This window comes from Cynara cardunculus (genome assembly GCF_001531365.2).
Source record: "Cynara cardunculus var. scolymus isolate 2C chromosome LG 1, CcrdV1, whole genome shotgun sequence".
Lineage (NCBI taxonomy): Eukaryota > Viridiplantae > Streptophyta > Magnoliopsida > Asterales > Asteraceae > Cynara > Cynara cardunculus.
The window spans coordinates 21,053,737-21,080,623 of record NC_037528.1 but is presented as its reverse complement, the minus strand read 5'-3'; the positions used below and the strand labels follow the sequence as shown (position 1 = coordinate 21,080,623).

Here is a 26,887-nt window from a genome sequence, read left to right as displayed (position 1 = left end):
TGATTTGGATCACAAAAAGAGATAATAATATGTCGAAGGACTGCATTTGATAAAAAAAATTGAATCAATATTGAATAAATAATAGGATGCGTTATATATGACTAGTTTGTAAGACCAAAAAGAACGTGATGACGCGATATTTAACGGCCAAATCAAAGCCATTAAAAAGAGGGAATAAGAACAATAGAATGTTGGTCATAGTACAAGTAGTCAAACCAAGTGTACAAGTGGCCAAAGCATGAAACGAATGAGGCATATTTCTGATAATATATTTTGTGTTTAACCAGGTGTTAGAACAATGTAAATGCATCAATTTTGACTAGATTACACTTTAAATTCCAAGTGGTGTCAAAACCATGTCTTTTCTATCACGTGTTTTCAGGCCATATTAATATTATTGTAGGTTATGTTTGACGGATTAATTGATAAGTTAACTGTTAATTAATAAACCAGTCATATGTTGAAAAAAACTGGTTGATACGTCATTTGATATTGTAAAATGACCTAAAATGACATGTTGATAGTTTAATTGGAACAATACAAGGAGCATAATTCGATAAAAACGTGAAAATAATCGCCAAAACTTATTGAAACATTACTTGAAGCTAGTGATGGCCAAACCGGCCCGGGACCGGTAAGGACCAGTTATAGGATCAAAATCTGGGACCGATTATGGATTTGAGGTGTTTCGTGGGACCAGGACCGGTTATGGCTCGGCCCAGCCCGATTTTTAAAAAATGTAGTTATTTTTTTAAATGTAGCCGTTATTTTTAAAAAAACTAGCCCTTTTTTGGCTCTTTTTTTATTTTGTAATTTTTGCTTTATAAACACTATATATAAGTGTATGGTTTGAGAGATTTATATATCAAGTTCTCGATTTGCAAAAAACGCAAAAAAACGTTCACAATAATCAGTTTCTCGCTATATTGTGTAAGACAATATAATTTTAATTATAATAAAATGCATTTTCAAAGTGTATTTTAGTGACCAAATTACAAATTTTATTATGTATTAAAAATATATATCATTAAAAAGATAAAAATAAAAAAAATCATTTTTGATGACCGGGACCGGGATCAACGACCCATAACCGGTTACAATAAAGCTTGACCGGGCTCAACTTTTTCGAACGGGACTGGTTATTCTGGGACCAGTTATGGCCGGTTATGAGAAATCTTGGGACCGGTTTTTTGCCATCACTACTTGAAGCAGCGATTCAAAAAACAAGTTTATGACTAACCAAACACAATTTAGTATAATCGGGATTGTATAGATCTCTTTTTTGTATGAACCCTCTGGTTGCCATAAAAGGAGTTCGCCCTCTTGATCAACGCTCCAAAAATCACACAATGATATATTCAACGACTAAACCAAACTTCAAGAGTAACGATATAGGCAGACATGTAGCTTAACGCATCTTAATATCCATCAAGCAACCTTAACACACCTAACATGGAAGTACTGAACCGTGACATACCTTATCCATGAACATGACTCATCATATCTACATACTTTAACATGAGAACTTTAATATACCTTAACATGGAAAACAATAAACGTCAACATACCTTAACATGAAAAACGAACATTAACATAAATTAATATATATTAACATATCGTACCTGCCATGAAGGTATTAACATATGTCAACCTAATCGATCTCAATGTGCCTAGATTTGGAAACTGAAATGACGAAATTACCCTCTTTCAAAAAAGGCCACACGATATGCGTCCTTGGATCAAAACATGCACGCTCTCGCTCGAAAGAAATGATTTGTTCATACGGTTTCCACGAAATTTTGAGTTATTATCCGGAGCCAAGCGTTAGTGTAAATTTGGTATCGTTGAAAAGGTCTCGGAACAAGAATTATAATGATACAATTTACAACGTCTAAAACGGATTATGGGTCAATTTTAGGACAAGGTGGGACCTAAATGTCATGAAGCCAATTCATTTGGGGTAGAAGTGTAATTTAGCAAACATAATCAAGAACTTGGCGCCATGAACCCTTTATTAGGGTTTAAGGGTTTTCTTTCCCAAATGCCAACACAAAACCTGTATACAGACAAAAATAGCGATAACTCTGTACCATAGAGACGACGAGCGGATACGTTCTGTGATGGCATGAAACCTTCCTGCTCCATATCCAACAATCCTTCAATGGCATTCGCCACCGGCTTTCGATTTATCCGATGTTACAACCAGTTGTCTTTACCCATATATCCTGCCCGATTATCGAGGCACAAATGCAGCGTTGATGGCCTGCGGTTTCTTTCGGCCACTCACCGTCCTACCCGTCTGACATCGGTGAGTTCCAAAAGTTCTGCGACCGAGGGTGTCGAGGAAGGGGGAGAAAGCGGAAATGGGGGTTTAATGACGGTAGCTACAAGCAGTGATGGTGACGCAAGGAATGGAAGGATTGTTCTCACGGAGCTTCATAAAGAGGCTACTGAAGCATACATGTCTTATGCTATGTCGGTTTTGCTTGGACGAGCATTGCCAGATGTTCGTGATGGACTGAAGCCTGTTCACCGCCGTATATTGTGAGTGATTCGCAGTTAGATTTATCATATACAACGAAGGTCTGATTTAGGAAGTTCTTGCTTTGAATTAGGATTCCCCATTTATTAGTCAACATTTTTGAATGCTTGGGGAATGTGGGTTTGGCTGATACATTCACTTACGTGAAATGGTTTGCGTATGATTAGAAAATTATTTGGAAAAAAGAATTCGTTTACACAATAAGGTTGCTTAGTATCTGATAAGAAATGCGATAATACTTGCATTCTTTTGGAAAATAATGATTTTTTCTGTTTCTTTCTATAAATTGCAAAGAGGAAGATTCATTTAGTTTTGGAGAGGGTGCCATATGATAAGTGTCAATGGTTGATGTTTGATGAAGTTGGGAAGGAAGATGAGGAGAAAAATGACGAGGACACCTGGATTTTGTTAGATATACATTTTACGAATGGACAAGGAATATGCAAAAAGTTGTTCTCTTTCAAGCTTTTGTAGCGAATTTTAAATGACTAAGATATGGAGTTCCGAAACTTTTGTGTTATATGGTTATTAGTTCTACTTGCAAACATCAATCTTCACAGGAATTAGTCCAGGCATCTTTTTACGATTTTATTTGATTGGTTGGTAATGAACAGCTTTATACTCCTTAGCCTTTTATATTGGATGGTGGTTCTGTTGTGCTAATTGCTACGATCCTTTTACCTCTATCTGGGTTCTACTTCACTGAATATATTGGGAACATTGTAAGTGGTATATATTGTTATTGGTGTAACTGGGTAGTCTTATCTTTACTGTGATCGCAGATACGCGTTGCATGAATTGGGTCTTTCATCACGTAAACCTCACAAGAAATGTGCTAGAGTTGTTGGAGAGGTTATGACCCGACTACATTTTTTATACTCATTGCTCAAAGCCTGTTCTTTTTGTTACTGCCTTGTTCTCTTCTCTTTTCATCATGCAACTTACAGTTGGATTACTCTCTCTCTCTCTCTCTCTCTCTCTCTCTCTCTCTCTCTCGCTCTCAGGTGCTTGGCAAGTTTCACCCACATGGTGATACTGCTGTATATGATTCACTGGTCCGGATGGCACAGGTAATCATATATGAATCTTGATAAAAAATATCTCCATGGGCACAAGTGAAATTTAGCACCTTTGGCAACTGTGTGTTAAGGCATTTTATAACCTCTATCAACTTCAGATTTGAAGTTTCATCTCTAGAAATATTTATATGTAGTTTACTTTCTACCTTGTTGAGCACATCATTCTTTCCAGGATTTTTCGTTGCGTTGTCCACTAGTTAGTGGTCATGGTAATTTTGGTTCAGTGGATGGGGATAATCCTGCGGCGATGCGGTACACAGAATGCAGATTGGAAGTATGTTTTATGCATCCTATTTCTTTGTCATCTTGTATCCGATTTTAATTTTAGTTGTTTATGGTGTATATTAGATGCTTAACTGTCTATGTTCTGAACCAGCACTTAAAAGTTATGGTGATAAATATATTCTGTTTTTATATTTGGTTAGAGCATTTGGTTATTGATTTCCTTTACTTTCTTATCTATTGGTAAATCTCATTTTCCATTTGATGCCTAGGGCTATAGACCTGCCTATATGTGTTGTTTGCTTTTATGTTAATGTGTCATAAGAATAGAGAGGTATTCATTCTTTTAGCTTCACTTTTTCAGGCACTTGCTGAAACAATGCTTCTGTCAGATTTGGATCAGGATACGGTACGAATTATTCAATCTTCTAGTCTTGAATATAACTATATATTATAAAAGCACATAATTGTACTTTCATGTCTTATTTCCTAAGTTATTTTTTGGCAGGTTGATTTTGTCCCGAACTTTGACAGTTCTCTAAAAGAACCATCATTGCTTCCTGCGCGGATCCCAAACTTGTTACTTAATGGTTCTTCAGGAATTGCGGTGAATTATATCTAGATATTACATTTTAACATGAAGTTATATGTTCAAATAGTTATTGATTCATACTTTGGTGTTTCCTTTCCTAGGTTGGGATGGCAACCAATATTCCTCCACATAATCTTGGGGAGTTGGTTGATGCTCTTTGTGTGTTAATTCATAATCCAGATGCCACGGTATTTGTTCAATTTTTGAAACTAAATTATTTTTCTCAATGTTCCTTGTTATTATGTTGCCGGATGTGCATAATTTATTTTGTTCATACTTTCTGTCTCCTGTAACCTTCTTTTGGGAATTGAATAAGCATGACTAACTCCTATATGAGCTCCTATGAATTATCCTTATGGAAATTCTGTTTATTCTACCCAACCCTTTGCCCTAGAAATGATTGACTATGGTTTATATTTTTGTTTTTAACGTTTTTCTTAAGGTAACATAGTAGAGAAAGATGATTTAAGAAAATCAATAGAAGGTAGGAAAATATGTGAAGGCTTCAGTGAGAATGAATAGCAGGTTCTATGGTTTCTTAGTTATTTTCTGATTTTGGCATGCTGATAGCCTGAAACCGAGGGAACGTTCTACAATATAATCCATTAATTTCTTCTTGTAGTGTTCAAACATGAATAGCAATTTTATCTATTACGAGGTATCAAACACTTAACCCTTACTCTATGAACTACTTGATTTTGTTACAGCTGCAAGAATTGATGGAATACATGCCTGGACCTGACTTTCCAACAGGAGGAATCATAATGGGAAATCTTGGGTACCTCTTCTTTTTTGTGCTTAAGGAATTGCATGTATTATGATTTATCATTATACAAATGAGCAGATTTTTTTTTATGTTTTCTGATGAGCTGTATTATCGCCTAAGCGGACATGTAAGAAATGTTGGTCTGCAAGATGCATGAATGCCACTGGTGTCTCACCATAAGGAATTTGCAGAACTCAACTTGCTCCATAAGTATCTTACATTCTTATTGCTTCAGCATCTTGGAGGCCTATCGAACTGGAAGAGGACGTGTTATAGTCAGAGGAAAGACAGAGATTGAGTTATCTGATTCCAGAACAAAGAGTGCAGCAATTGTAGTAAAAGAGGTCACTCTCTATGACTCTATCAGATTGTACATGATGGAAATTAATGTCATGTAAGTGAAGTGTATTAAAATTGCTATTAATTAGTATTTCATATATGAAACAGATTCCTTATCAGACCAACAAAGCCTCTCTTGTTATGAAAATTGCTGATCTAATTCAGAACAAGGTACGCGGTACGCTGATGGTGTTAGTTATTTCATTTTTTGTTAGGCTAAGATCGTTATGTAAAATTCTTCAACTTTTCTGTATGTAGCTGCAACTAGCTTCTTCTCTCTGTTTCTTATATCTTTAAACTTATTTTTATGCCTATTAATGCTACATATCTTCTACATTTAAGGTTAAATGTGGGAAGAACACGACAGTCATTATTATGTACAAATGATCATCCTACACCACTCGTAATATTTCATGTCAACTGCTCTTGATTTGAACACCCCTGCGAAAGGATATAGCTGCCATTCTTCGAGACAAATAAATTACAGTTATGCTTGCAACATGTAATAAGAAAATCAACGTTCTAACCTGTGATGAAATTGATATTGTAAATTACTACATTGATAATATAGTTGCTGAAATGTAGTAAATTTTTTCACAAATGCTAGAAGCCTAGAATTCATTCATGCAAACATTGGAGTGTCAAGCAAGTTTGAGTTTCATGTCTTAGGGGGCGTCTGGTTTGCAGATTCTGAAGGAATATGATGGAATTGGAATGTTGAATTCCATTGATCAAATTCCATTCCCTCGTTTGGTTCATTCTTTTTCACAAAAGGAATCTTCAAAATCCTACAAATTCCACAAATAAAGGAATTTAACATTCCTTAGCAATTACATGGTATTTTGATGGAATGAAATTCTCTTTTATCATAATATCCATTAGATGTGGCTTCAATTGAATTATTTAGTTTTATTTTTCTGTTTGGCGTATCTTGATTGTTACCTATAAATATTTGGGTATCCTCATTTTGTGTAGTCTAGTCTCGATTCGTAAATAAGATTCTTGCAATTCTCTCTACATATCTTTCTCTAATTTCTCAACGAACTGGTATTAGAGCCTAGGGTTCCTTTTAATTGCTGATCACTAAACCCCTCAATCGCCTTTTTTCTTAGAATCGCTTCATTGTTTTCGTTGATCTTCTTTTTGTGGGCAATCAATTGGGTCTATTTTGGTGTTCGCTTCAAGGTGGAGTTTTCCCGATTTTGAAATTGATGGTGTGAATTGACGATTTCATCTGTCAATTTGAGGAAAATCGGCATTAACAGTTAAATTGCAACAGTTTATCGGTTCTTCAATCAATTTCGTCATTGAAATGTTCCAATTGGTGGCATTAACTTGTGTCCAGCAGCCAACCTTGATGTTTTTGATTTCTTGAATGGTCGTTTCTTGGTGATCAATTTTTGGATTGCCGATTTTTAACAACCAATTAAGAAATTGTCGACTCTTTTGAAGATTAGTTTGGGTCTTTGTCCTTGATTGCTCAGCATTGAATCTTGTACCATAGTTCTTTCAAGTTTTTCAGAAAATGCCTCCACAAATGATCAAGATAGACAAGTTCACGGGAAAGAACAACTTCAGCTTATGGAGAGTAAAGATGAGAGCTCTCCTAAAACAACAAGGCATCTGGATTCTCTTGGCTGGTGAAAAAGGCCTGAAGGGATGGTTGAATTTGAGTTTGCACAACAAGATGAGAAGGTTCACTCTACCATCTTGTTGTACTTGGCAGATGAGGTGATCTATGAAGTTGCCGATGAGGAGACTGTTGCGTCTTTATGGCTGAAACTAGAGAGTCTCTACATGACCAAGTCTTTAACGAACAAGTTGTTAAAGCAAAGGTTATTCTCATTGCGAATGAAGGAGGGAATGCCTTTGAAGGAACATCTTGACGAGTTAAACTCCATTATGGATTTGAAGAATGTTGAAGTCAAGATTGAAGATGAGGATGCCACCCTCATCTTATAGGTTTCGTTGAACTTCATATGAAAATTTTGTCAACTCGTTCATTGTTGGTAGAGACACAATTACGATGGAAGAAGTTCGTTCAAGTTTGCACTCACGAGAGTTGCGACATAAAGCTTCAGGAAGTAGTTCCGAAATTCAAACAGTTGGCTTGTCGGTGGTAAATGGCGATAAAGACAGAGGTAGAGATAAAAGCCGAGAGAAAGGAAAAGGGAAGTGGAAAATTAGAGGTCCATCAAGATCGAAGACTAGAGGTCCAAGTGGAAACCCAAGGGATAGCTGCCATATTGTAAAGAACCGGGTCATTGGAAAAATGAGTATCCAAAATTGATGTCAAAAGGATCCACTGTTGTAGCAAAAGATGATCCGGCTTCGGAGGCTGATTTGGTGCTCTCGGTGGTTGATTGCAAAAGTCTGTTAGAGGTATGGATTCTTGATTCCGCATGTTCATTTCACATGACACCACATAAGGATTGGTTTAACATTTGTAATTAGATTGCAACCGGAAATGTCTGATGGGAAATGACATGTCTTGCAATGTTGTTGGAATTGGCTCCGTGAGCATTAAATTGCATGATGGGACAGTGAGAACTCAAAAGATGTTCGTCATGTACCCGGATTGAAGAAAAATTTAATCTCTTTGGGAGTGTTCGACTCAAAAGGCTTCAAGTACACCGGTGAGGGCGGAGTAATTCGGGTCACTAAGGGTGCATTAATAGTGATGAAAGGAGTCAAGAGAGGTACCTTGTATGTGCTGGAAGGTAGCACGATTGTTGGATCAGCAACGCCAACCATTAATTCTGTAGAGAATGAGTCAGATTTGACACGTCTGTGGCACATGAGGCTAGCCATATTAGTGAGAAAGGCATGGTAAATTTTAGCAAAAAAAGACTTCTTGGAGGTCATAGAGTTGCTGAATTGGGTTTTTGTGAGCATTGCATCTTTGGAAAACAAAGGAGAGTGAGTTTCTCAAAAGTTGTCCATACAACCAAGTCGACTTTAAATCACCTACACACTAATTGTTGGGGTCCCTTGCAAGTTCCTTCACTTGGTGGTGGTCGTTACTTCCTCTCAATTATTGACGACTACTCTAGGATGACTTGGGTATTTGTCATGAAGCATAAGAGTGAGTCATTTGAGAAGTTAAAAGATTGGAAAGTTCTCATTGTAAATCAAGTTCGGAAGAAGATAAAGCGGCTGCGAGCAGACAACGGATTGGAGTTTTGTTCAAGTGAGTTTGATTGGTTTTGTAAAGATGAAGGAATTGCAAGGCATCGAACGGTTAGGCACACTCCACAGCAGAATGGAGTAACTGAAAGGATGAATAAAACGCTGCTGGAAAGAGTGAGATGTGTGCTGTCAAATGATGGGTTGAGTAGAAGTTTTTGGGCAGGAGTGTTAAACATGGTTTGCTACTTGTTGAATAGATCCCCGACAATGACAATTGATTGTAAAACTCCTATTGAGGTGTGGTTCGGTAAGCCGACTGATTACATGGGCTTAAGAATATTTGGTGGTCCTTCATACTACCATGTTAGTGAAGGAAAATTGGAACCAAGATCAAAGAGGGGCTGTTTATGGTATACGAAATTGGAGTAAAGGGCTACAAAATTTGGTCTCTTGATAAAAGAAAGGTGATTCTCAGTCGTGACATAGTGTTTGATGAGGAGAGTATGTTACTTGACGTGAGGTGTTCATTTACTCCAAGTGTTCAAGACGAGAGTATGTCCGAACAAGTGGAGTACGAGTTAAATGGTCCCGATGAAGGTGAGAATACTGCTGGACAGTGCAGTAACTCGCCTCAACCAAAACCTGTTGTGCCTGAAAATCAGCACCAACCTGCAGAAATTTCGATCTATAGCATTAGGTAAGCCCCGAAGACAAGTTGGTAGGCCAATTCAATATGGTTTCGATGACATGGTGGCCTATGCTTTGCAAGTTGCTGAAGAATTAGAGTTCTTTGAGCCATCTACTTACAAAGAAGCAATCACTACGAAGGAGGCTGATGTGTGAATAGCAGCCATGAGTGAAGAGATGAAATCCCTTCACAAGAATAGAACTTGGAATTTGGTAAAGTTACCTCAAGGCAGAAAAGTTGTGACCTGTAAGTGGATTTTTAAGCAAACAACGGGGCTGCCAGGAGCTGAAAGTGTGAGATACAAGGCACGTTTGGTGGCTAGAGGTTATAGCCAGGAGCAAGGGGTTGATTGTAATGAAATTTTCTCGCCGCTGGTGCGTTATACATTCATTCGGGCGTTGTTGACACTAGTAGCAAAGGCAAATTTGAAGTTGGAACAATTGGACGTCAAAACGGCTTTCTTACATGGTGAGTTTGAAGAGGAAACCTATATGAGTCAACCGGAGGGTTTTGTAGCTCAAGGTAAAGAAATCTAACAAATCTCTTTATGGGTTAAAGCAATCTCTGAGACAGTGATATAAACGTTTTGACAACTTTATGGTGAGTCATGGATTTAGTAGAAGCCCTTATGATTGCTGTATATATCATAAGAAAAGTGCTGGTGGATCACGTGTATCTGCTACTTTATGTGGACGATATGTTAGTAGCGGCTCATGATATGGTTGAAATTAAGAAGTTAAATGACTCCCTTATTCTGAGTTTGACATGAAAGATTTGGGGGCTGCTCGAAAGATTCTCGGTATGGAGATTATTCGAGATAAATCTAGACGTAAACTTTTCGTATTCGATGAAAGTCGTATGTACGGCTTTCATATCTTTCGAGATCCACCCTACAATATGGAGTCGGCAGCTACTGCGGCCCCTGCTTCTTCAGGCGGAACTCCGTCACAGAAAAGTTACATTTTGAAGATACTTTCTCGATTTGGTATGGCTTCTGCAAAGCCTGTGAGCACACCTTCATTGACAAATTTCAGATTATCAGTGGCTTTGGCACCTCAAACCGAGGCTGAGGTGGAGTATATGAGGAAAGTTCCTTATTCTAATGTTGTAGGAAGTCTTGTGTATGTCATGGTCTGCACTAGACCTGACATAGCTTATGTTGTTAGTGTTGTTTCATGTTACATGGCTAATCCGGGGAAAGAACATTGGGTTGCCGTGAAACGTGTTTTTTGTTACCTCAAAGGCACAACTGATGTAGGTCTCATTTATGGAGTAAAAACAGATTGTATTGTGGATGGATTTTCAGATTCTGATTACGTAGCTGATCTTGACACATGGAGGTCATTAACGGGATGTGTTCACTGTTGGCGATACCTTAGCTGGAAAGCGGCGTTAGAGCCATTTGTTGCTTTGTCTACAACAAAGGTTGAATATATGGCTCTTATGGAGGCTGCAAAAGAAGGCATTTGGCTGAAAGGTTTGATTAGAGATTCATCAAGATCAGACTGTAGTTTTTTGTGACAGCCTGAGTGCTCTTTGTCTTGCAAAAGACCAGGTGCATCCTGAGAGAACGAAACATATAGATGTTCGTTATCAATTTATACGTTCGGAAAGGAGAATTAAAGTGATGAAAGTGAAGACTGATGACAATCAGACTGATGCACTGACGAAACCAATTTCTTTGAGTAAATTTAGGCATTGTTTTGATCTCCTAAACATTGATAGTTGGAAGTAAATTTTTTGTACTAGAATCAAAGCCAAGGTGGAGATTTGTTAGATGTGGTTTTAATTGAATTAGTTAGTTTTATTTTTCTGTTTGGCGTATCTTGACTGTTACCTATAAATAGTTGGGTATCCTCATTTTGTATAGTCTAGTCTCAATTCGTAAATAAGATTCTTGCAATTCTCTCTACATAGCTTTCTCTAATTTCTCAACAATATCAAATATGCCCTTAACCCAATATACCCTAATCTCATAAAACCCAATATGACCATCGTTGACCACCTTCAACCATTGTCAATCTGAATCACCGCCTACCACCGCCATTTTTAACCACTGTCGACCATCGCCATCTGAACCACCGCCAACCACCACCGATCTGAACCACCGCCAACAACTGCCGATCTAAACCACCACCGGTCTGATCCACCGCCGATCATTGCCATTTGAACCACCATGGACCACTACTGATCTGAACCACTGTCGACCATCGCCATCTGAACCACCGCTAACAACTCCCGATCCGAATCACCACTGGCCACTGTCAATCTGAACCACCGCCGACCATCACCGATATGAACAACCACTGATTTGAACAACCACCAATCTGAACCATCGCCGCCATCGTCGATCTGAACCACCGTGGACCACACCACCGATCAGAATTACCGTCGGACACCGTCGACCACCAACGATTTGAACAACCACCGATTAGAACCACCACCGCCACCGTCGATCTGAACCACCGCTGGCCACCTTCAACTGAACCACCATCGATCTGAACCACTGGCGACCACCGCCATCTAAACCACAACGGACCACCACCGATCTGAACCACCGTGGACTACCCTCGACCTGAACCACCGTAGACCATCGTTGATTTAGTAACGTTGATTGCCTTATGGTTATATTTGGGTTGTGTATTTTATGTTGTTTTACATATTAAATAATTATTTTATTAAAGTATTTTTAGTTTTAATTTTTTTTTTTCAAAAAAGGACATTTTGGTCATTTACCTACATTTCGTTCTAATTCCAAAGCTACATTCGGTGAACCAAATAGACAGATTCCAATTTCTTAACATATTCCATTCCATCCAAAAACATTCTGCTAACCAAACGCCACCTTAAGTTTCTTTTATATACAAGGAGTTATGTATACAATGTCAGATTGAATGACCACCAAGAGAGAGAACCTCTGGGAAAATCAATAAAAGAGAGGAAAATGCAATTTGACCAAATCTGGTAGATCTAACAGGCCTTTTGGTCCTATTCCTCTTGCCGACCATCGCCATCTGAGTCTGTAATATGAATTTAAACTATACACCAGATCTGCACATCGGACTACAGCTTTACAAGTCACCAGCATGTGAAACATTGTACTGTGAAACATGGTATGTGTTACTTCTTCAATATGGTTGAAGATTCTTGATAACTTAAAATGCATTGCGACGCCCAACAAAGGGAGGATCTTAGTGTTGGGAATTTATGGGGAAGATAAACTTTGTTGATTATCAAGGCAAGATATTGAACACAGAGCGTGGGTATGGGCTTAAACTGTTGAACCCAATAGAGTTCTGCATTCATAAGTGTAAGCTTGTTAAATGGGTTTGATCTAAACTTCAAAATTGTATGCTCACGAGCAGCTTGCCACCAACGTTTTTAAGCCTACAAGATATCAAAGTTGAGCCTGCATGAAGTTATGAGTTTGTAAATGGGCCTTATACGTGATCACATATTTGCTCAACGCTCAACTAAATGCTGGTGACTTGTAAAGCTGTAGTCCGATGTGCAGATCTGGTGTATAGTTTAAATTCATATTATTCCAATTGAGCATGTTCTAGTGTTGAATGTTAAATGTCTTCTATTTGTATATATATATTTTTATTACATGGGTCTTACACAAACACATAAAAGATAAACACATGGTAGAATTAACACAAATGCTTTCTCTTTATTTGAACCAACTGAATTTATTATGAGACTTCCAATCCCCATGTATTCTCCTTAACAATTTTATGCCCCATCATAACTTGAAATTCACGTCTTTTTTGTTAAGACTTTGGAAGGCATAAGTGATATTCGTGATGAGAGTGACCGGTCTGGAATGCGGATAGTCATTGAGGTAATATTCTGAAATTTTTACCATCAATTCTCATTGGTAAGGGAGTTGTTACTATGCAGATTCATGAAGGGGTTTCTAAAATTTATATCGACTTGAATTGTGTCCATTCAAACTTTGCAGCTTAAGAGAGGATCTGATCCATCCATCGTTCTGAATAATCTATATCGCATGACTGCTCTACAGTCGGGTTTTAGCTGCAACATGGTTGGGTGAGTGGTTTTCTTTATTGGTGGCTTCTGTTCTTTAGACGTCTTAAAATCTTTTAGAGATATTGATATTTAGTGTAGAAGCAGTTATGTTGGTGCCCTCTCATTGAGTTGTGGTGTGACCGTGTGTGGCTCAGTAACAATTCTTGTACCATTCATAACTATTTAACTATTTAATTATTGTTGGTTAAGGAATCCAAAGATCATTCTTGCAATTACAAATCTCTTAATTTCCTTGGTCCCTCTTATCTTCCTTTACCAACCTCACCATATCTACATATTTTTTATAAGTATTGTCATACGTGGCAGGAACACAAACATATCATATGTAGGATATCCATAAATCTTTTCTCACAAGATGACTAATGAAAAAACATTTTTCGTTTGAAATTTGTACAATCCAACTTGCATTTTGAGATGGCCTCTTCTTTTATTTCTTCATTGTTATGAAGGGTTGGGGAGGATGATCAAGTTATATGCGACACGACATTCTCACTATGACTGTCCTACTGATGCAGAATAGGTTGAGATAGTATAATGGTGTTATTGATGAGAGACAAATACATGTTGGTCACAAGATGGGCCAAGCATTGCCACATATTACAAAGACGTAAAATTACTATGGGCTAGGCTTTATTAGATGTAATCTTGATATTATGATTTTAAAAGTCGTTTGAGGCGCTCCTCGAGGCGGCCCAAATCCGCACCCGAGGCTGCGCGCTGCACCTCTTGGACCCATGACAAGGCACATAAATGCTTCTTTAGGCTTTTTTTATAAGCTTTATGGCAGTAGTAGTACTTCTCTTTATAGTATGAGTCTTTTATTTTAAAGAACTAAAAGTCGAAGCTCCATGGTCCCGATGTGTACTTTTAATATTTTAAAACCTAAAATGCTAGTACTTTCTCCTAAATTAAAATTGTGGTTTGACCCTTTCTTTCCCTCCGAGCAACCAATTTTTCCGGACCCTCTCAGCCTATCTCACGATTTCACTCTTTCCTCTCTCAAGAACCACTGAACCAACACCTCTTATTTTCTTTTTCCTTCTCATTCTTCCTCTCGGCCTCTCTCACCGTTTCACGCTTTCCTCTACAAGATAGTGTGTGCCTCTCACTGTAACTTGTAGATTGATATGTTTTTAGACTTGTAACTAGTAATTTTACTAATTTGTGACGTTTAAAATTTGGTATGGAATTATGTTTTGCTTATTATTAATATTATGAGTTTTATTTGTTTTCCGCCTTGAGGCCTGTACCTCGGACTCCCTCGAGGCTTACACCTTTGGGCACGGAGGGCAAACCTTCAAGTCCCGATTCCTCTTTTTAAAACCTTACTTGATCTATTTTCTGGAAGACTCTTTAACTTAAAAGCAAGATTATAAATAAACGTCTAATTCTTTTTGACACATTATTTGTTCATTTCTTATGTTTCTACTCATAACTTCTTCGATAGATATTCGTAGACTTTTCTTATCAATTTTTGTTTATTTTCGTAATAAAACCCCATTTTCTAATATAGATTTGTCAATTAGTTTAAGGGCTATCAATGAGTTCTAGAATAATTTTCCCTCTCGTTGACAAAGACTTGAACCTCTTTCATAGCTTAATCACTAGTCTAGCCCATAAGTTAGTCCCCGTGATAGTTTATTTTAGGATTACAACCTCCGACTGTACCAATGTACTACAAATCATCTTGGGTTGTTTCTTAAATTTAAGGAGTGACAAACATTTGATGCAAAGGAGATGGTGTCGTGTAATTGGCTTGGCTGCTAAATGCATGATAAAGCTTAAGAGAGAAGTTTTCAAATGAAACCACCCCATGTTATTAGTTCTTTTCTTCAATACGAGTTTGCATCCCATCATTTTATCTTCCCCTCCGATTATAGATGCAGTAGTTTCCCGATAGAATTACATTGCTTTGAGGTATATTCATGTCAAACTACCTGTTGTTGTTTTTCTTATAGGCAGGCGATTTTCTGCTTTTAGTTCCATTCTCTCTACTAGCATGTAGTCCAACACTTTTAAACCTGTTTTGATTAACTTCTCATGTTCAATTGCTCTGGCAGTATTCTCGATGGACAACCTAAACAAATGGGATTAAAGGAGTTGCTTCAGGTAACTCGTGTGCCAGCTGATGCATATACATATTCTCTTACTATAATTAATGAACCATTTGTTATGTTTGAAAGACCATGATTAGTTCGTATTCATCTATGACCTATATTGTTCATTCACTTAGTTTGCTAATCTGTTTGAGTAAATGGCTTCACTGCTATTACTCTTTGAAGTGGCTTTTCCGACACATGTTTCCTCAGGAAACATGCAATCTCTATAGGTGCTTTGATGGTTCATGACATTGGAGCCCGTTTATAAGTTATAAATCTTATTCAGTAACCTTAGTAGTCGGTACATCGGTAATCCTTCATCAGACTTCTTCATAGTTATAATACTGCAAACTAGCAAGCCATAACAGGGCCATGTTCCCTAATATTATTATCTCATATTTCTGATGGAGTGATGACCAAGCTCCATTACATTTTTGGTTTTATAAAGAAGGCTTATTTCTTTATGATGCTCTAAGCAATGATAGACTTGCAATTTGTCTATAATTAAATTCTCTCTGGTATGAATATTTATGCCATGATTTTGTGCTAGAATGGCCATTCTCATTAGCTAGTATATGTATAAGTTTACTGGTTTAAAGGTAAACATGGGGAAAACCATGTTGATTGCTTGAAGTACTACCACCATAATATATTCTCTTTTCTAGCAATGCAGCTCAGTTTTGAAAAATATATACCAATTATTTTACCCTTACTTGATCTACCAGTCATCATACACTTGCTGACTGTGTTCTGTTGTACCTGTATCTAGAGCATATTGCCTTCACTACTGCTAGGTCTATTTTGTGCCATATTCTGACATCTTAGTAATTTACTCTTTGCTGGTGCTAGCTTACACCACTGTATGTGGATGATAGTGACCCATCTTTGTTATATTGTTCGTCAATTGTACGCTCTCTTTCTCTCCCACACACACCATAGACATATGAAGTTGCTACAACAGTCGCATGTAACTAAATGGTCATTGGCCCACCCGTAACCTGGTAGAGCCCAACTTCCCGGCAGGTAAAGGATTCAAACCTCACCGAAGGTGAGGAGTGTGTATGAGTATTTAGTGTTTGCGATATATAAATATTACATACTTCAAAATGAAAAACAGTCGCATGTAAATGCCTAAATGGTTTTAAGAAAATCAAACATATATTTGTCAGAACACAAACTTCCAACTGTATTTCTAACTGTGTCTAATATACTTATTCCTACAACTGCTTTGACCAGTATTTGGTGTAGTTTGCACCATATTTAAGGACCTCTGTATCTTGTATTTAAAATACAGAAGGATACAACAGGCTGGCAAACATAAACGTTAATTTGCTTTATCTTTTTTATCTCACAGGCCTTCTTGGATTTTAGATGCATGGTGGTTGAAAGACGGGCAAAGTTTAAGCTTGCACATGCACGAGACAGATATCATATTGTTGAGGTATGCTAAAATGTTCCGCTACTCTCTCGGTTGAACTAATTGCATAATTATAAAATGTCTCATAGTAAATACTTTACCACCCGTGAGGATTATCTATCCTACCGTGTTGCAGTAAAGATCCATTTATTCTCATACCAGCATTATTACCGAGTAGTTGCGTTCTATGCTGTTATAGCGGTGAAAAATACAAAATTGCGGTCGGGACTGATATTTGAAATAGCGGTTATAGCGGTCCAAAAATAGCGTTCATATAATATTTCTTAGAATTATATATAATTGTATATATATAATATGCCTACATAAACATATCATTTGCAAAATAGGAAAAGTGTTCATAAACGAGCTAATCACAAGCAATAGGTTTAGCATCTGAGTCAACATCATTTAATACGTTCACTTCTTCGTTAGGCTAGCTTCCCACTCTTCCCCACATCAGCTAGCTGTATGTCCCCCTAGTCTGCTACCCTAGTCTGGCATCTTCAAGCATTGCATTAATTGCGAACGAAATTTTCACTAAATAGCGGTCAAAATAGCGGTAAATTGCACCGCTAATTGAGCTACTGCAATTTTAACCGCAATTTTACCACCGATATTTTGCACAAGCCCGTTATCCGAGATATCGCCGCAATTAACAACATAGGTTGCATTGTGTGTGACAAAATTCGTCAATCTGTTTTCCTGGTTTCAGTTTTCAAATTTGAACTTCGCTCTATTTCTTATATTGTGTCACACATCATCTATAACGTACTAGAATTACAAGTGGCAATTTGTAGCAATAGTTATCATTACTTGTATTCAAACCCTAAAGCACAATAATGAACTTAATCTACCATGCATATCTAACATTCCTTTTCAAGTTGGGGGAATGTCAAACATGCCCATCCTGCTAATGGGTCAATCTGATTCTTGTAAAAAGGTTTCATCAAGATGCTGGTGGCCCCATTACTAGGAGACTTGCAAGTAACGCCTAGTTTTTCATGAATTAGTGTATAAAAGTATAAAAGGTCAGTTTTTGGTTTCATTTTGGATCGAAATACGAATTAAACTCTAGCTACTTGGTTCCAACTCTTGAACTAATGGAACTGGTGAACTTATGTTCAGTTAGGTTCTGAGGTTTAAATCATTTTTATTTATTATAAATAAAATTGAAATATCTTAGTAAGTAAATTATTGTGATACAAGAATAAATTTAACATCAAAACCGTTAACATAGCTTAACAAACAAGCTATATATTATTTTCCTTTACTGTAAACAGAATTGGATTTTCATCTTGTATTATAAATAAGTTTGTTTATTGTAAATTTGTAATGAATAACGATTGTAATGCAGTATTAATTAATTTAAGCTCAATTTGACGATGTTAATTTATTAAGGGGTGGAGTTGATGTTTCTGTTTCTACATAATTTATGAGATCTATATCAGCAACACAGACACATGCAGACACATATTATGTATGTGTGTATATATATATTATATGTATGTATATGCAAATATATATTATTTGTGTGTATGTGTATATACGTGTGTGTATAATTTCTTGTCTTGTATTTGCTCACTTGTAGATTTCAGTTCTTTATTAAAAACCACTAAGAAATGACTTCAACTAACTGTGAACACTTTTTCTCTTTTGGTAAATAAAGGGTATCATAGTTGGGCTCGACAATATTGATGATGTAATTGATGTAATCAGAAAAGCTACAAGCAATTCAATGGCAGCCGCTGATCTGAGGAGAAGTAAGGCTCACTATTGTTTTATTTTTTGTACGGTGACATGCTATAAATTCTCACTTGCTCTTTGAGTTCATCAAGTGAAACCTTCTCTGTCTGATGTATATTGTAAGATCAGTTGTTATGAACCACCTTTATTTACTTCTTGGGTAAAAGTGAGTAACTCTGGAAGAATATCTGATTATGTTTATTATTAGGGAAAAGGTTAGAGAAGCAAACCAGTAGCTGGTAAGTGGAAGTTCTACTTCTGATGCTTAAAGATAATTTTGTCTTTGTAGTGGTAGAACGCTTGGATCCTATTAAACTTAGGCTGTTATATACCAATTCTCATCGGGAGGATAGATATCATGGGGATTAGTCTTAATACTTCAAAAGTTCGGCATTCTTTCTTTCCACCTCTTGGACCTCTTCATTTTTTTGGTTTGCTTATTTTTGGAGCCAAGAGTTTTTAAGGCAGTAGTACCTAACTCTAAGAGTTATTTCGAGATTAACACGAGTAACAGGCTGTTTACTTTTTTCCGTTAAGCTTTGTATGGGTTAAGCTGTCTGTCTCGAGATAAATTTATTGCAGTTCTATTTCCTAAATCAACAGTATGAATGACAGAAATGTTCGTTTTACCCTGTCTGTCTCGAGATAAATTTATTGCAGTTCTATTTCCTAAATCAACAGTATGAATGACAGAAATGTTCGTTTTACCCTGTCTGTCTCGAGATAAATTTATTGCAGTTCTATTTCCTAAATCAACAGTATGAATGACAGAAATGATCGTTTTACCCTGCAGTATGAATTAGTCACTGCTTAGGTGAAGCATTGTCATATCTTAGATATCATTTGGTTCATTGGTTGAACACCCTATATAGTTGATGAAAATTTGTTTTGTAAGCTATTTCTAAGAAGATATTTGGACTTCAATATAGAAGTAAAAAGCAGCAACTCTATAATCAGTTTAGAATCAGAAACCTAATCTGTCGATTCAAATTGGAATATAGTCTTCAAGCAACTGTGTTCAGAAATATTTGATCAAATGAATACAGTCTTCATGAACTGCATAATCAGATTGGAATTAGAAACCTAATCAGAAACGATATAACCTACTGTGTGTTTGAACCCTGAACCTGAACTCTGGAAGCATTTCTGTGATTTTTCGGTGCTTCGTGACTGGTAGGCGACAAGATTATTGACTTCAAGGTGTAGAAGCAGAAGCTTTCCTCACCTTCATTGTCTCAGATCTGTGTAGTTCGTTGAAGCTTTTGTGTTTGTCGAGGGATTGAATGAGGGTTGGAGGTTAGAGTTTCGATATTGGGTTTTGTTCTCGATGATCATTGTAGCTTGTGATCTAGAAGAAGAGTCGTTGTCTGCGTGCGCTGAAGTCGAGAGACATGAGAGAAGAGATGCAGGGGCGTCAGAGTTGAGGGAGATGAGGGAAAGAGATGCAGTGGCATCAGAGTCAAGAGATGAGGGAAGAAGCAGCAATGGAGGAAAGTGATGCACCCTAGCTTAAATCGTAACCTGGATTTGACCTATTCAGATCAAATCGTACGCTGGAATCACACAATCGACGCACAATCGAAGCAAGAGATGTAATCGGTCAGCTTCAATTAACGAGTTTGATATTGTCGGCCAATCTCTTATGAAACGGAATTGGTACAATTACCAGACGTTCGAGAGGTCTGGTCCTCTCCCTGAGCTCTCGCTCTCAACAAATTCACCGAAACAAAACAAAAACAGAATACCCACCTCAACTGACAGCTCCCTATTTAAGCAAAACTCAATTACCAAAATACCCTCCCTTAATCGACTACTAAGAATCAGCAGCTACACTACTAACCTGATTTCTTCTTCTATAAGTAAACCTCAAAGGAGGTTTATCAGAAAGAAGCCGGTCGGAAAAATAAAGGAGGCGAAACAGGAGTATTTTTTCACATGGGTAGAGAGGAGGCCTTTTTTACGGCTGAATGGGACGAGAGACCCCTACCGGCTGTCTGAATAAGCCAATCATTTTTCATTTAGTCTCAAGTAAACACTTTAATATGGCTGTTCGAATAAGCCCATTAACCCTAAAGTGGACAGCCCCTAATTATTGTTCTTATGGAAGTCATCGGTGGTTGGTACAATGTTTGTTTCCTAGGTTTTGCCATATTAAATCATTGCAAAATCTCAAAACATGGTACAGTATAATGAAACAGATTGCTTTGGCATATGATGTCATTTGATTCTTTGGCAACTCGTGTTGCAGGAATTTTTGGTTGCTGAACATCATTTCTTGTTATTAATCGTAATCTTCATTAGCTTCAGATGCTCTATGTATATCGTATCAGACTTACCCTGTTTATCTATATTGCAGAGTTTAATTTGTCTGAAAAACAAGCTGAAGCGATATTAGATATTAACTTACGGAGACTTACATTACTTGAGGTGCAACATCTTCTCTAATTTGTTGCCAAAATTGCTTAAAATGTTACTTATTTTGGTTGTGTTTATAAGTGCGTTAAGATATGTTAATTTTTTGCAGAGAAGTAAGTTCATTAACGAAGGAAAAACCTTGATGGAACAAATTTCTAACTTGGAGGAACTTTTATCAAGCAGAAGGCAAATATTGCAGGTGCACCTTTTAAGTTGCTCATTATTTCTTCTTTGTGTTAAGTAGATTCAAACATCCATAACGAAAATGCTCAATTGTATATTTCTAGGGTCACAATCTAATATTATTTACATATGCAACACAAATGTTATTGATTACTAACGCAAACTCGTAGAGGTTTCTAATTAGTAATAAAAGGTATCACTTTTACCATTTAAAGCTGTAACATGTACTCTACACACTGGAATAGACGTTTTAAGCAACTCATGAGGTCGACAAACTTATATATATATAAGATGATTATACTATATTAATGGTACGTGATTAAATTCGTCATATTGGGTTTGGTGGTTATACTATACTTCTTATATGGGATCAGAAGCCATGAAAAAAGGCGTGGATGGAAAATATAGAGGTGGATGAGAAATATTCCCTTTAGAAAATGTGCAGGGCCTTACTAAAAATGAATACGATTTTTCTTCTCCATTTGTACTAATAAAGAAGGTCTATTATTTTTGTACCTAACACTATGACACCTCTTTGCTATGTTGCATGACGTAAAAATGTTTGTTATACTCTTCAATTCCCGGGATCTACATGAATGAATTTATAACTTACTAGAAGGGTACTCGCGCAATGCAGCGAGATAAATCTTGATTTTAATGTTTAGTTTTTATTCCGTCTCTATCAATATAAATACGATTTATGTGGTTTTGAGAAAATGATAATGTTTTTATCTTTGAATAAAATAAAAATTTGAATATAGCATAAAAATTTGAAAGAAATAAATCGATATTAGTATCAAATTAACTATTTAATAATTTCTCGTTTTTTTGGTAGAACTTCTTTAGTTCAATTATTTATTATATGTTAATTTAGATTTAATAACAAAGTAATTTATTTTTGGTTTAATAATATAATTTTTTAAAAAGATAATAATTAAAAATTCCGTTAGAACTTAATGATTATCTTAATTATATTTTAGATTTTCTATATTTAAAATGAATGTTTATCTTGTATTTGATTATATTTATCTGCAGTTAGTTATGCGAATTTAAAAAATGGAGCTTTAATAAGTTGTACTTAAAATCACTTGTAATCTTGAATTTTAAGTAATATGCATCAATAAACAGTACTTAATGCATAAAAAATGGTTTTTAAGAGTTTTTGTCAAATGCTTTATAATATAGTAGAGATTTGAGTTGCCAGTTTGTATCAACATTCGAAAAGGGGAATATTTTTGGGTTTCATACTTGTATATCTCTTTGAGACTCCAGATATCATCATTGATGTTGGTGTATGTGTATCTACTGAACCGTGCATCTGTTTTCTACGTAGTTAATTGAACAAGAAGCAACTGAGATAAAGAATAAGTTCTCCACTCCACGACGTTCCACTTTGGAGGATGCTAATGATGGCATGCTTGATGAAATAGATGTTATTCCCAACGAAGAAATGCTATTGGTACTTTGAAACTCTACACACTCGCTACACTTACTTTTGGTTTTGTGGTGTTGAAAGGCCTTCCGTTGCACTGCCAGGCAATTAGTGAAAAAGGTTATGTCAAAAGGATGAAGCCGGACACTTTCAATCTACAAAACCGTGGAACCATTGGTAAATCGGTTGGAAAACTGAGAGTCAATGACACAATGTCAGACTTCCTTGTTTGTCGTGCTCATGACCTCCTCCTATACTTCAGGTGCTTACTACAACTTCCGCCTTTTTTAGTATGTTTACTTCTAACATATGATGGTTGCAACAGTGTATATTTTTATCAAATGTTTTTTCTTTCATTGAATTGCCTATTTATATGCCTTTTCTTTGTTTGATATTTGTCCCCAGTTATAGTTTTTGTAAAGATTATTAAACCGAGTTTTACATAAGCCAAAAAAACCCTATATTTTATTGACAATTGACGGTAAGGAGTTTAAATAAGAAGATGCATCACAAACGTTTGTAACCATTATGTGATTACATAATGAAAATTGGGGGCATGATTTTGCATTGACAAACATACGAGAGAACAAGGAATCTGTTATAACGTGATTAAGCCTGATTGTCAACAAAAAGATGATAAACGGTTGCAATTTTTCATTTTTGTGTAGTGACAAGGGTATAGTGTATTCTGCTCGGGCCTACAAAATTCCGGAATGTTCCCGTGCAGCTGCAGGTACACCCCTGATCCAGGTATGCTATCTTTCCTGTTAATCTGTCCCTATGCCCTTCTGGTGGATAGTTATTTCTTCTCTTCTTGTGTTTGGTCCAGATTTTGTCCCTATCGGATGGTGAACGGATTACTTCTATTGTTCCTGTGAGTGAATTTGCTGAAGATCAGTATCTTCTGATGCTTACCGCAAATGGCTACATTAAAAAAGCATCTTTGATGTACTTTTCATCTATTAGGCCGTCAGGGATCATAGCACTTCAACTGGTCTGTGTTTTTTCTTGTATTGCTTGATGTTCAATACTAATGAAGAATACAATATCTCTGGAGTCTCACAAATCCTGCTTGCTAGGTACCCGGTGATGAACTCAAATGGGTCCGCCATTGCACAAATAAAGATGCTGTTGCAATGGCTTCACAAAATGGAATGGTTATTCTTAGTTCTTGTGAGACGGTAAGTTCTCATTTATTTTTTGCTCATTGGTAAGAAGCCAAGAGACTAATATCATATAACATTTAACTGTGTTTTTAACTTTCTGCTTATAGATCCGAGCACTTGGAAGAAATACTCGAGGTGGGGTTGCAATGAGATTGAGAGAAGGGGATAGAATGGCATGTGTGGATATTATACCTGCAGCAACGCATGATGAGAGCGTGTCTGAAGCTCACCATAGCCAGTAATATCTTTAACCTCTCTTCACTTTTCATAGTTCTATGCCTTGGTTCACTGGACAAGACGGGACAAAAATTTGTCCCATGTTTGGTGCAACATTAAGACTGAGAAGATTGAAAGGTAATCTATGAGATCGGGGAGTTATGCTTTTTCTCCCGCCTCAGCATAAGAGGACCGAGGGCCTGTTTGTTGGCAGCTTAAGGAGCATGATGGGATTCACAACTTATTCGGTCAGCTAGACATGACTTCTTGGTAGTGGCTTAATGATATAGAAAGTTGCTTATTCAGTAAGCTTTTAGGGGGAGCTTTATGCAGAAAACCAAAACCTAGTTTTTTCCACACTTGCCCTTCCCAATTAAAAAACATGCTCCTTCCTTCTATGAAAAAGCCTTCCCAATTTATACAGATTAATCCACATAAATAACTTTATCCATACAGGAATTGATGGAAAACCAACCAAACAGCCCCGGAGAGGACAAAAGTGCATTTTTTTTTCCACCAAAATAGGTGGAACAAAAATCAAGGGGATGGGACAAGATTATTAAATTACTAAACTACCCATGTCAAATTAAACCCTGATACGATTCTTTCACCCGCATGCCTCATCCTCTACCGTCTAGTCCTGTCCAGACCCATCTGGGTACCAAACGTACCCATATTGTAATTCTCAAAGCAAAAAAAGATCAATGGGTTAAAAGAGCTGTATATTTACCCTCTAGTTTTTTCCCTCATTGAGGAGTTAAACTATTGATGTTGTTACAATATTGAATTCTGGTTTTGTTGTTTGCCATTTTTGTAAGAATTCATCCTGTTAAACAAGCAACTCTTGGTTTTCTTTTTCTAGTTTTACATAAACTTGTATTTATTTGTGACTTCATTTGAGGGATTTGGTCTAATGGCCAGTGATCTTCATTCAAGGTCTCATATTATTATATGCTTTTGTTACAAAGTAGTAATTCTCTTTTTTGTTTAAATGTGCAGTAAGGGAGCACATGGGCCATGGCTGTTATTTGTGTCCGAGAATGGTGTAGGAAAGCGAGTTCCTCTGAGTGAGTTCCGCGAGTCTCGTTTGAATAGGGTTGGTTTAATAGGGTGCAAGGTATGCTTTTCTTCCATTTGCATGAAGCAAGTTTAATAATTTTATTCATTTTTCATTCTTGTTTTTTTGATGATGAGTTTTGGTTGTAGTTTTATTCGGAAGACCGTCTTGCAGCAGTTTTTGTGGTTGGTTTTACCTCAGCAGGTAAAGAAGGTTATGTTTGTTAAAATTATGTAAATAATAAAGTAGGAAGGAGGCAGTCAGGGAATAACAATGGTGGTTGTGTGTTACATACATATTTATACAGAGGATGGTGAAAGTGATGAACAAATAGTTCTTGTGAGTCAGAGTGGTACGGTGAACCGAATAAAAGTGAGGGATATTCCTATTATGAAACGGTTTGCAAGGTACGTAAATATTATTATTACTATTGTTATGCGTGTTAGTTTTGATATAATAATAATTAGTAAGTTATAATCAGGGGAGTGATATTGATGAGGCTTGAGCATGCTGGGAAGATTCAATCAGCTTCTTTAATCTCCGCTTCAGAAACAGAGGTCGATGAAGTCGAAGCTGCTACTGTTGTCGTATAGGATTGACTTTACTAAGGCTTAATCGGTTAAGATTCCATAACCAATCTCACATTATTACTCATGGACCTGCTTGAAGCTCCTGTAAATGTCCCAAAATGCAAGGGAAACACAAGTCTCTGTGTGTGTGTGTTTTGTGTAACACAAGTACAGTAATTATTATACATCTTTTATATTTTGGGGATTTTGTAAAATGGTTGGTTCTGGTGTGTATGTAGACTGTAGAGGGATAGATGGGTTGAGCCTTTTTTTTCTTGTAGGAATGGAGGAGCTGCTGAAAATGGTATTTATGTGCCATCTTTCTTTATTTTATTTTTTTGTAATATGCATTTTTTGATTTATTAAGGCTCATATCTCTAGTTTTTTCTTAGATGTATAATTATACTTGTTTTTACAACTTTCTGTAAATCTCAAGTGAAGGAGCCTTTAAGGTATGTTTGGTACACTGGACATGATAGAACAGGACAGGGATCTCTGTCCCATGTTTGGCATGAATTTTATGTGGAACAGATAGGAACATAGTGAAACAAAGTGGAATAGGCCTGTTTCATCCCTATCTCATAAAACAGGGTGGAACAAGGTAAAACAGACTTATATTTTATCAATATAATCTCAAAATAAAACTTAATTTTCTTCTAAAACATCAAATAGGTCTTTTTTTTTACATTTTATTCATTCTTTAAATTTTATTTATTGTATTTTATGTTTCTTAAACTTTCATTTTACTGTCTTCAGAATATTATTTTTATATCGTTTTTATGTTTTTATTAATTTTTGTAATTTATTCTATATTAATAATAAAAGATAGGGAAAAGTATAATAAAAACCAATGAACTTTCTTGTTTGGAATGATTAAGTCCTTGAACTTTTTTTTGGAACAAATAAGTCCTTGAACATTCCAAAACATGTTAAATAAGTCATTGGACAATTTTTCGGAACAAATAAGTCCTTGGACATTCCAAAATATGTTAAATGAGTCCTTGAACATTCCAAAAAATGTTAAATAAATCCTTGGACAATTTTTGAAACAAATAAGTCCTTGAACAATCCAAAACATGTTAAATAGCTTCTTGAACTTTTATAAAACATGTTGGATACATTCTTATGACTTGTACAACTAGTTAAAGTGGTAAAATAGTGAAAAAAATCCAGAAAAAAA

General features: G+C 36.4%; 1 protein-coding gene across 1 annotated transcript; it reads left to right on the top strand.

Annotated features, from left to right (window-relative positions):
* Positions 1-2,054: 2,054 nt before the first annotated feature.
* LOC112511045 (DNA gyrase subunit A, chloroplastic/mitochondrial) lies at positions 2,055-26,067 on the top strand. Its single transcript, XM_025116419.1, has 27 exons — positions 2,055-2,544; positions 3,325-3,394; positions 3,547-3,612; positions 3,794-3,895; positions 4,208-4,252; positions 4,352-4,450; positions 4,537-4,623; positions 5,143-5,213; positions 5,437-5,545; positions 5,649-5,711; positions 13,136-13,201; positions 13,322-13,410; positions 15,471-15,519; positions 16,864-16,950; positions 18,593-18,686; positions 21,026-21,096; positions 21,194-21,283; positions 22,601-22,726; positions 22,804-22,961; positions 23,368-23,449; positions 23,529-23,693; positions 23,779-23,880; positions 23,973-24,103; positions 25,081-25,198; positions 25,288-25,342; positions 25,446-25,545; positions 25,620-26,067. The coding sequence occupies exons 1-27, from the start codon at positions 2,126-2,128 to the stop codon at positions 25,729-25,731; spliced, it is 2,826 nt and encodes a 941-aa protein (XP_024972187.1). The 5' UTR covers positions 2,055-2,125; the 3' UTR covers positions 25,732-26,067.
* The last annotated feature ends 820 nt before the right edge of the window (positions 26,068-26,887 follow it).

Excerpts from the sequence above, each read along its gene's own strand:
- LOC112511045 (XM_025116419.1), top strand. The coding sequence starts at position 2,126 with ATGAAACCTTCCTGCTCCATATCCAACAATCCTTCAATGGCATTCGCC. Across the intron at positions 4,451-4,536 it reads ATGGTTCTTCAGGAATTGCG|GTTGGGATGGCAACCAATAT; the intron begins GTGAATTATATC and ends TTCCTTTCCTAG. Across the intron at positions 5,712-13,135 it reads CTGATCTAATTCAGAACAAG|ACTTTGGAAGGCATAAGTGA; the intron begins GTACGCGGTACG and ends TTTTTTGTTAAG.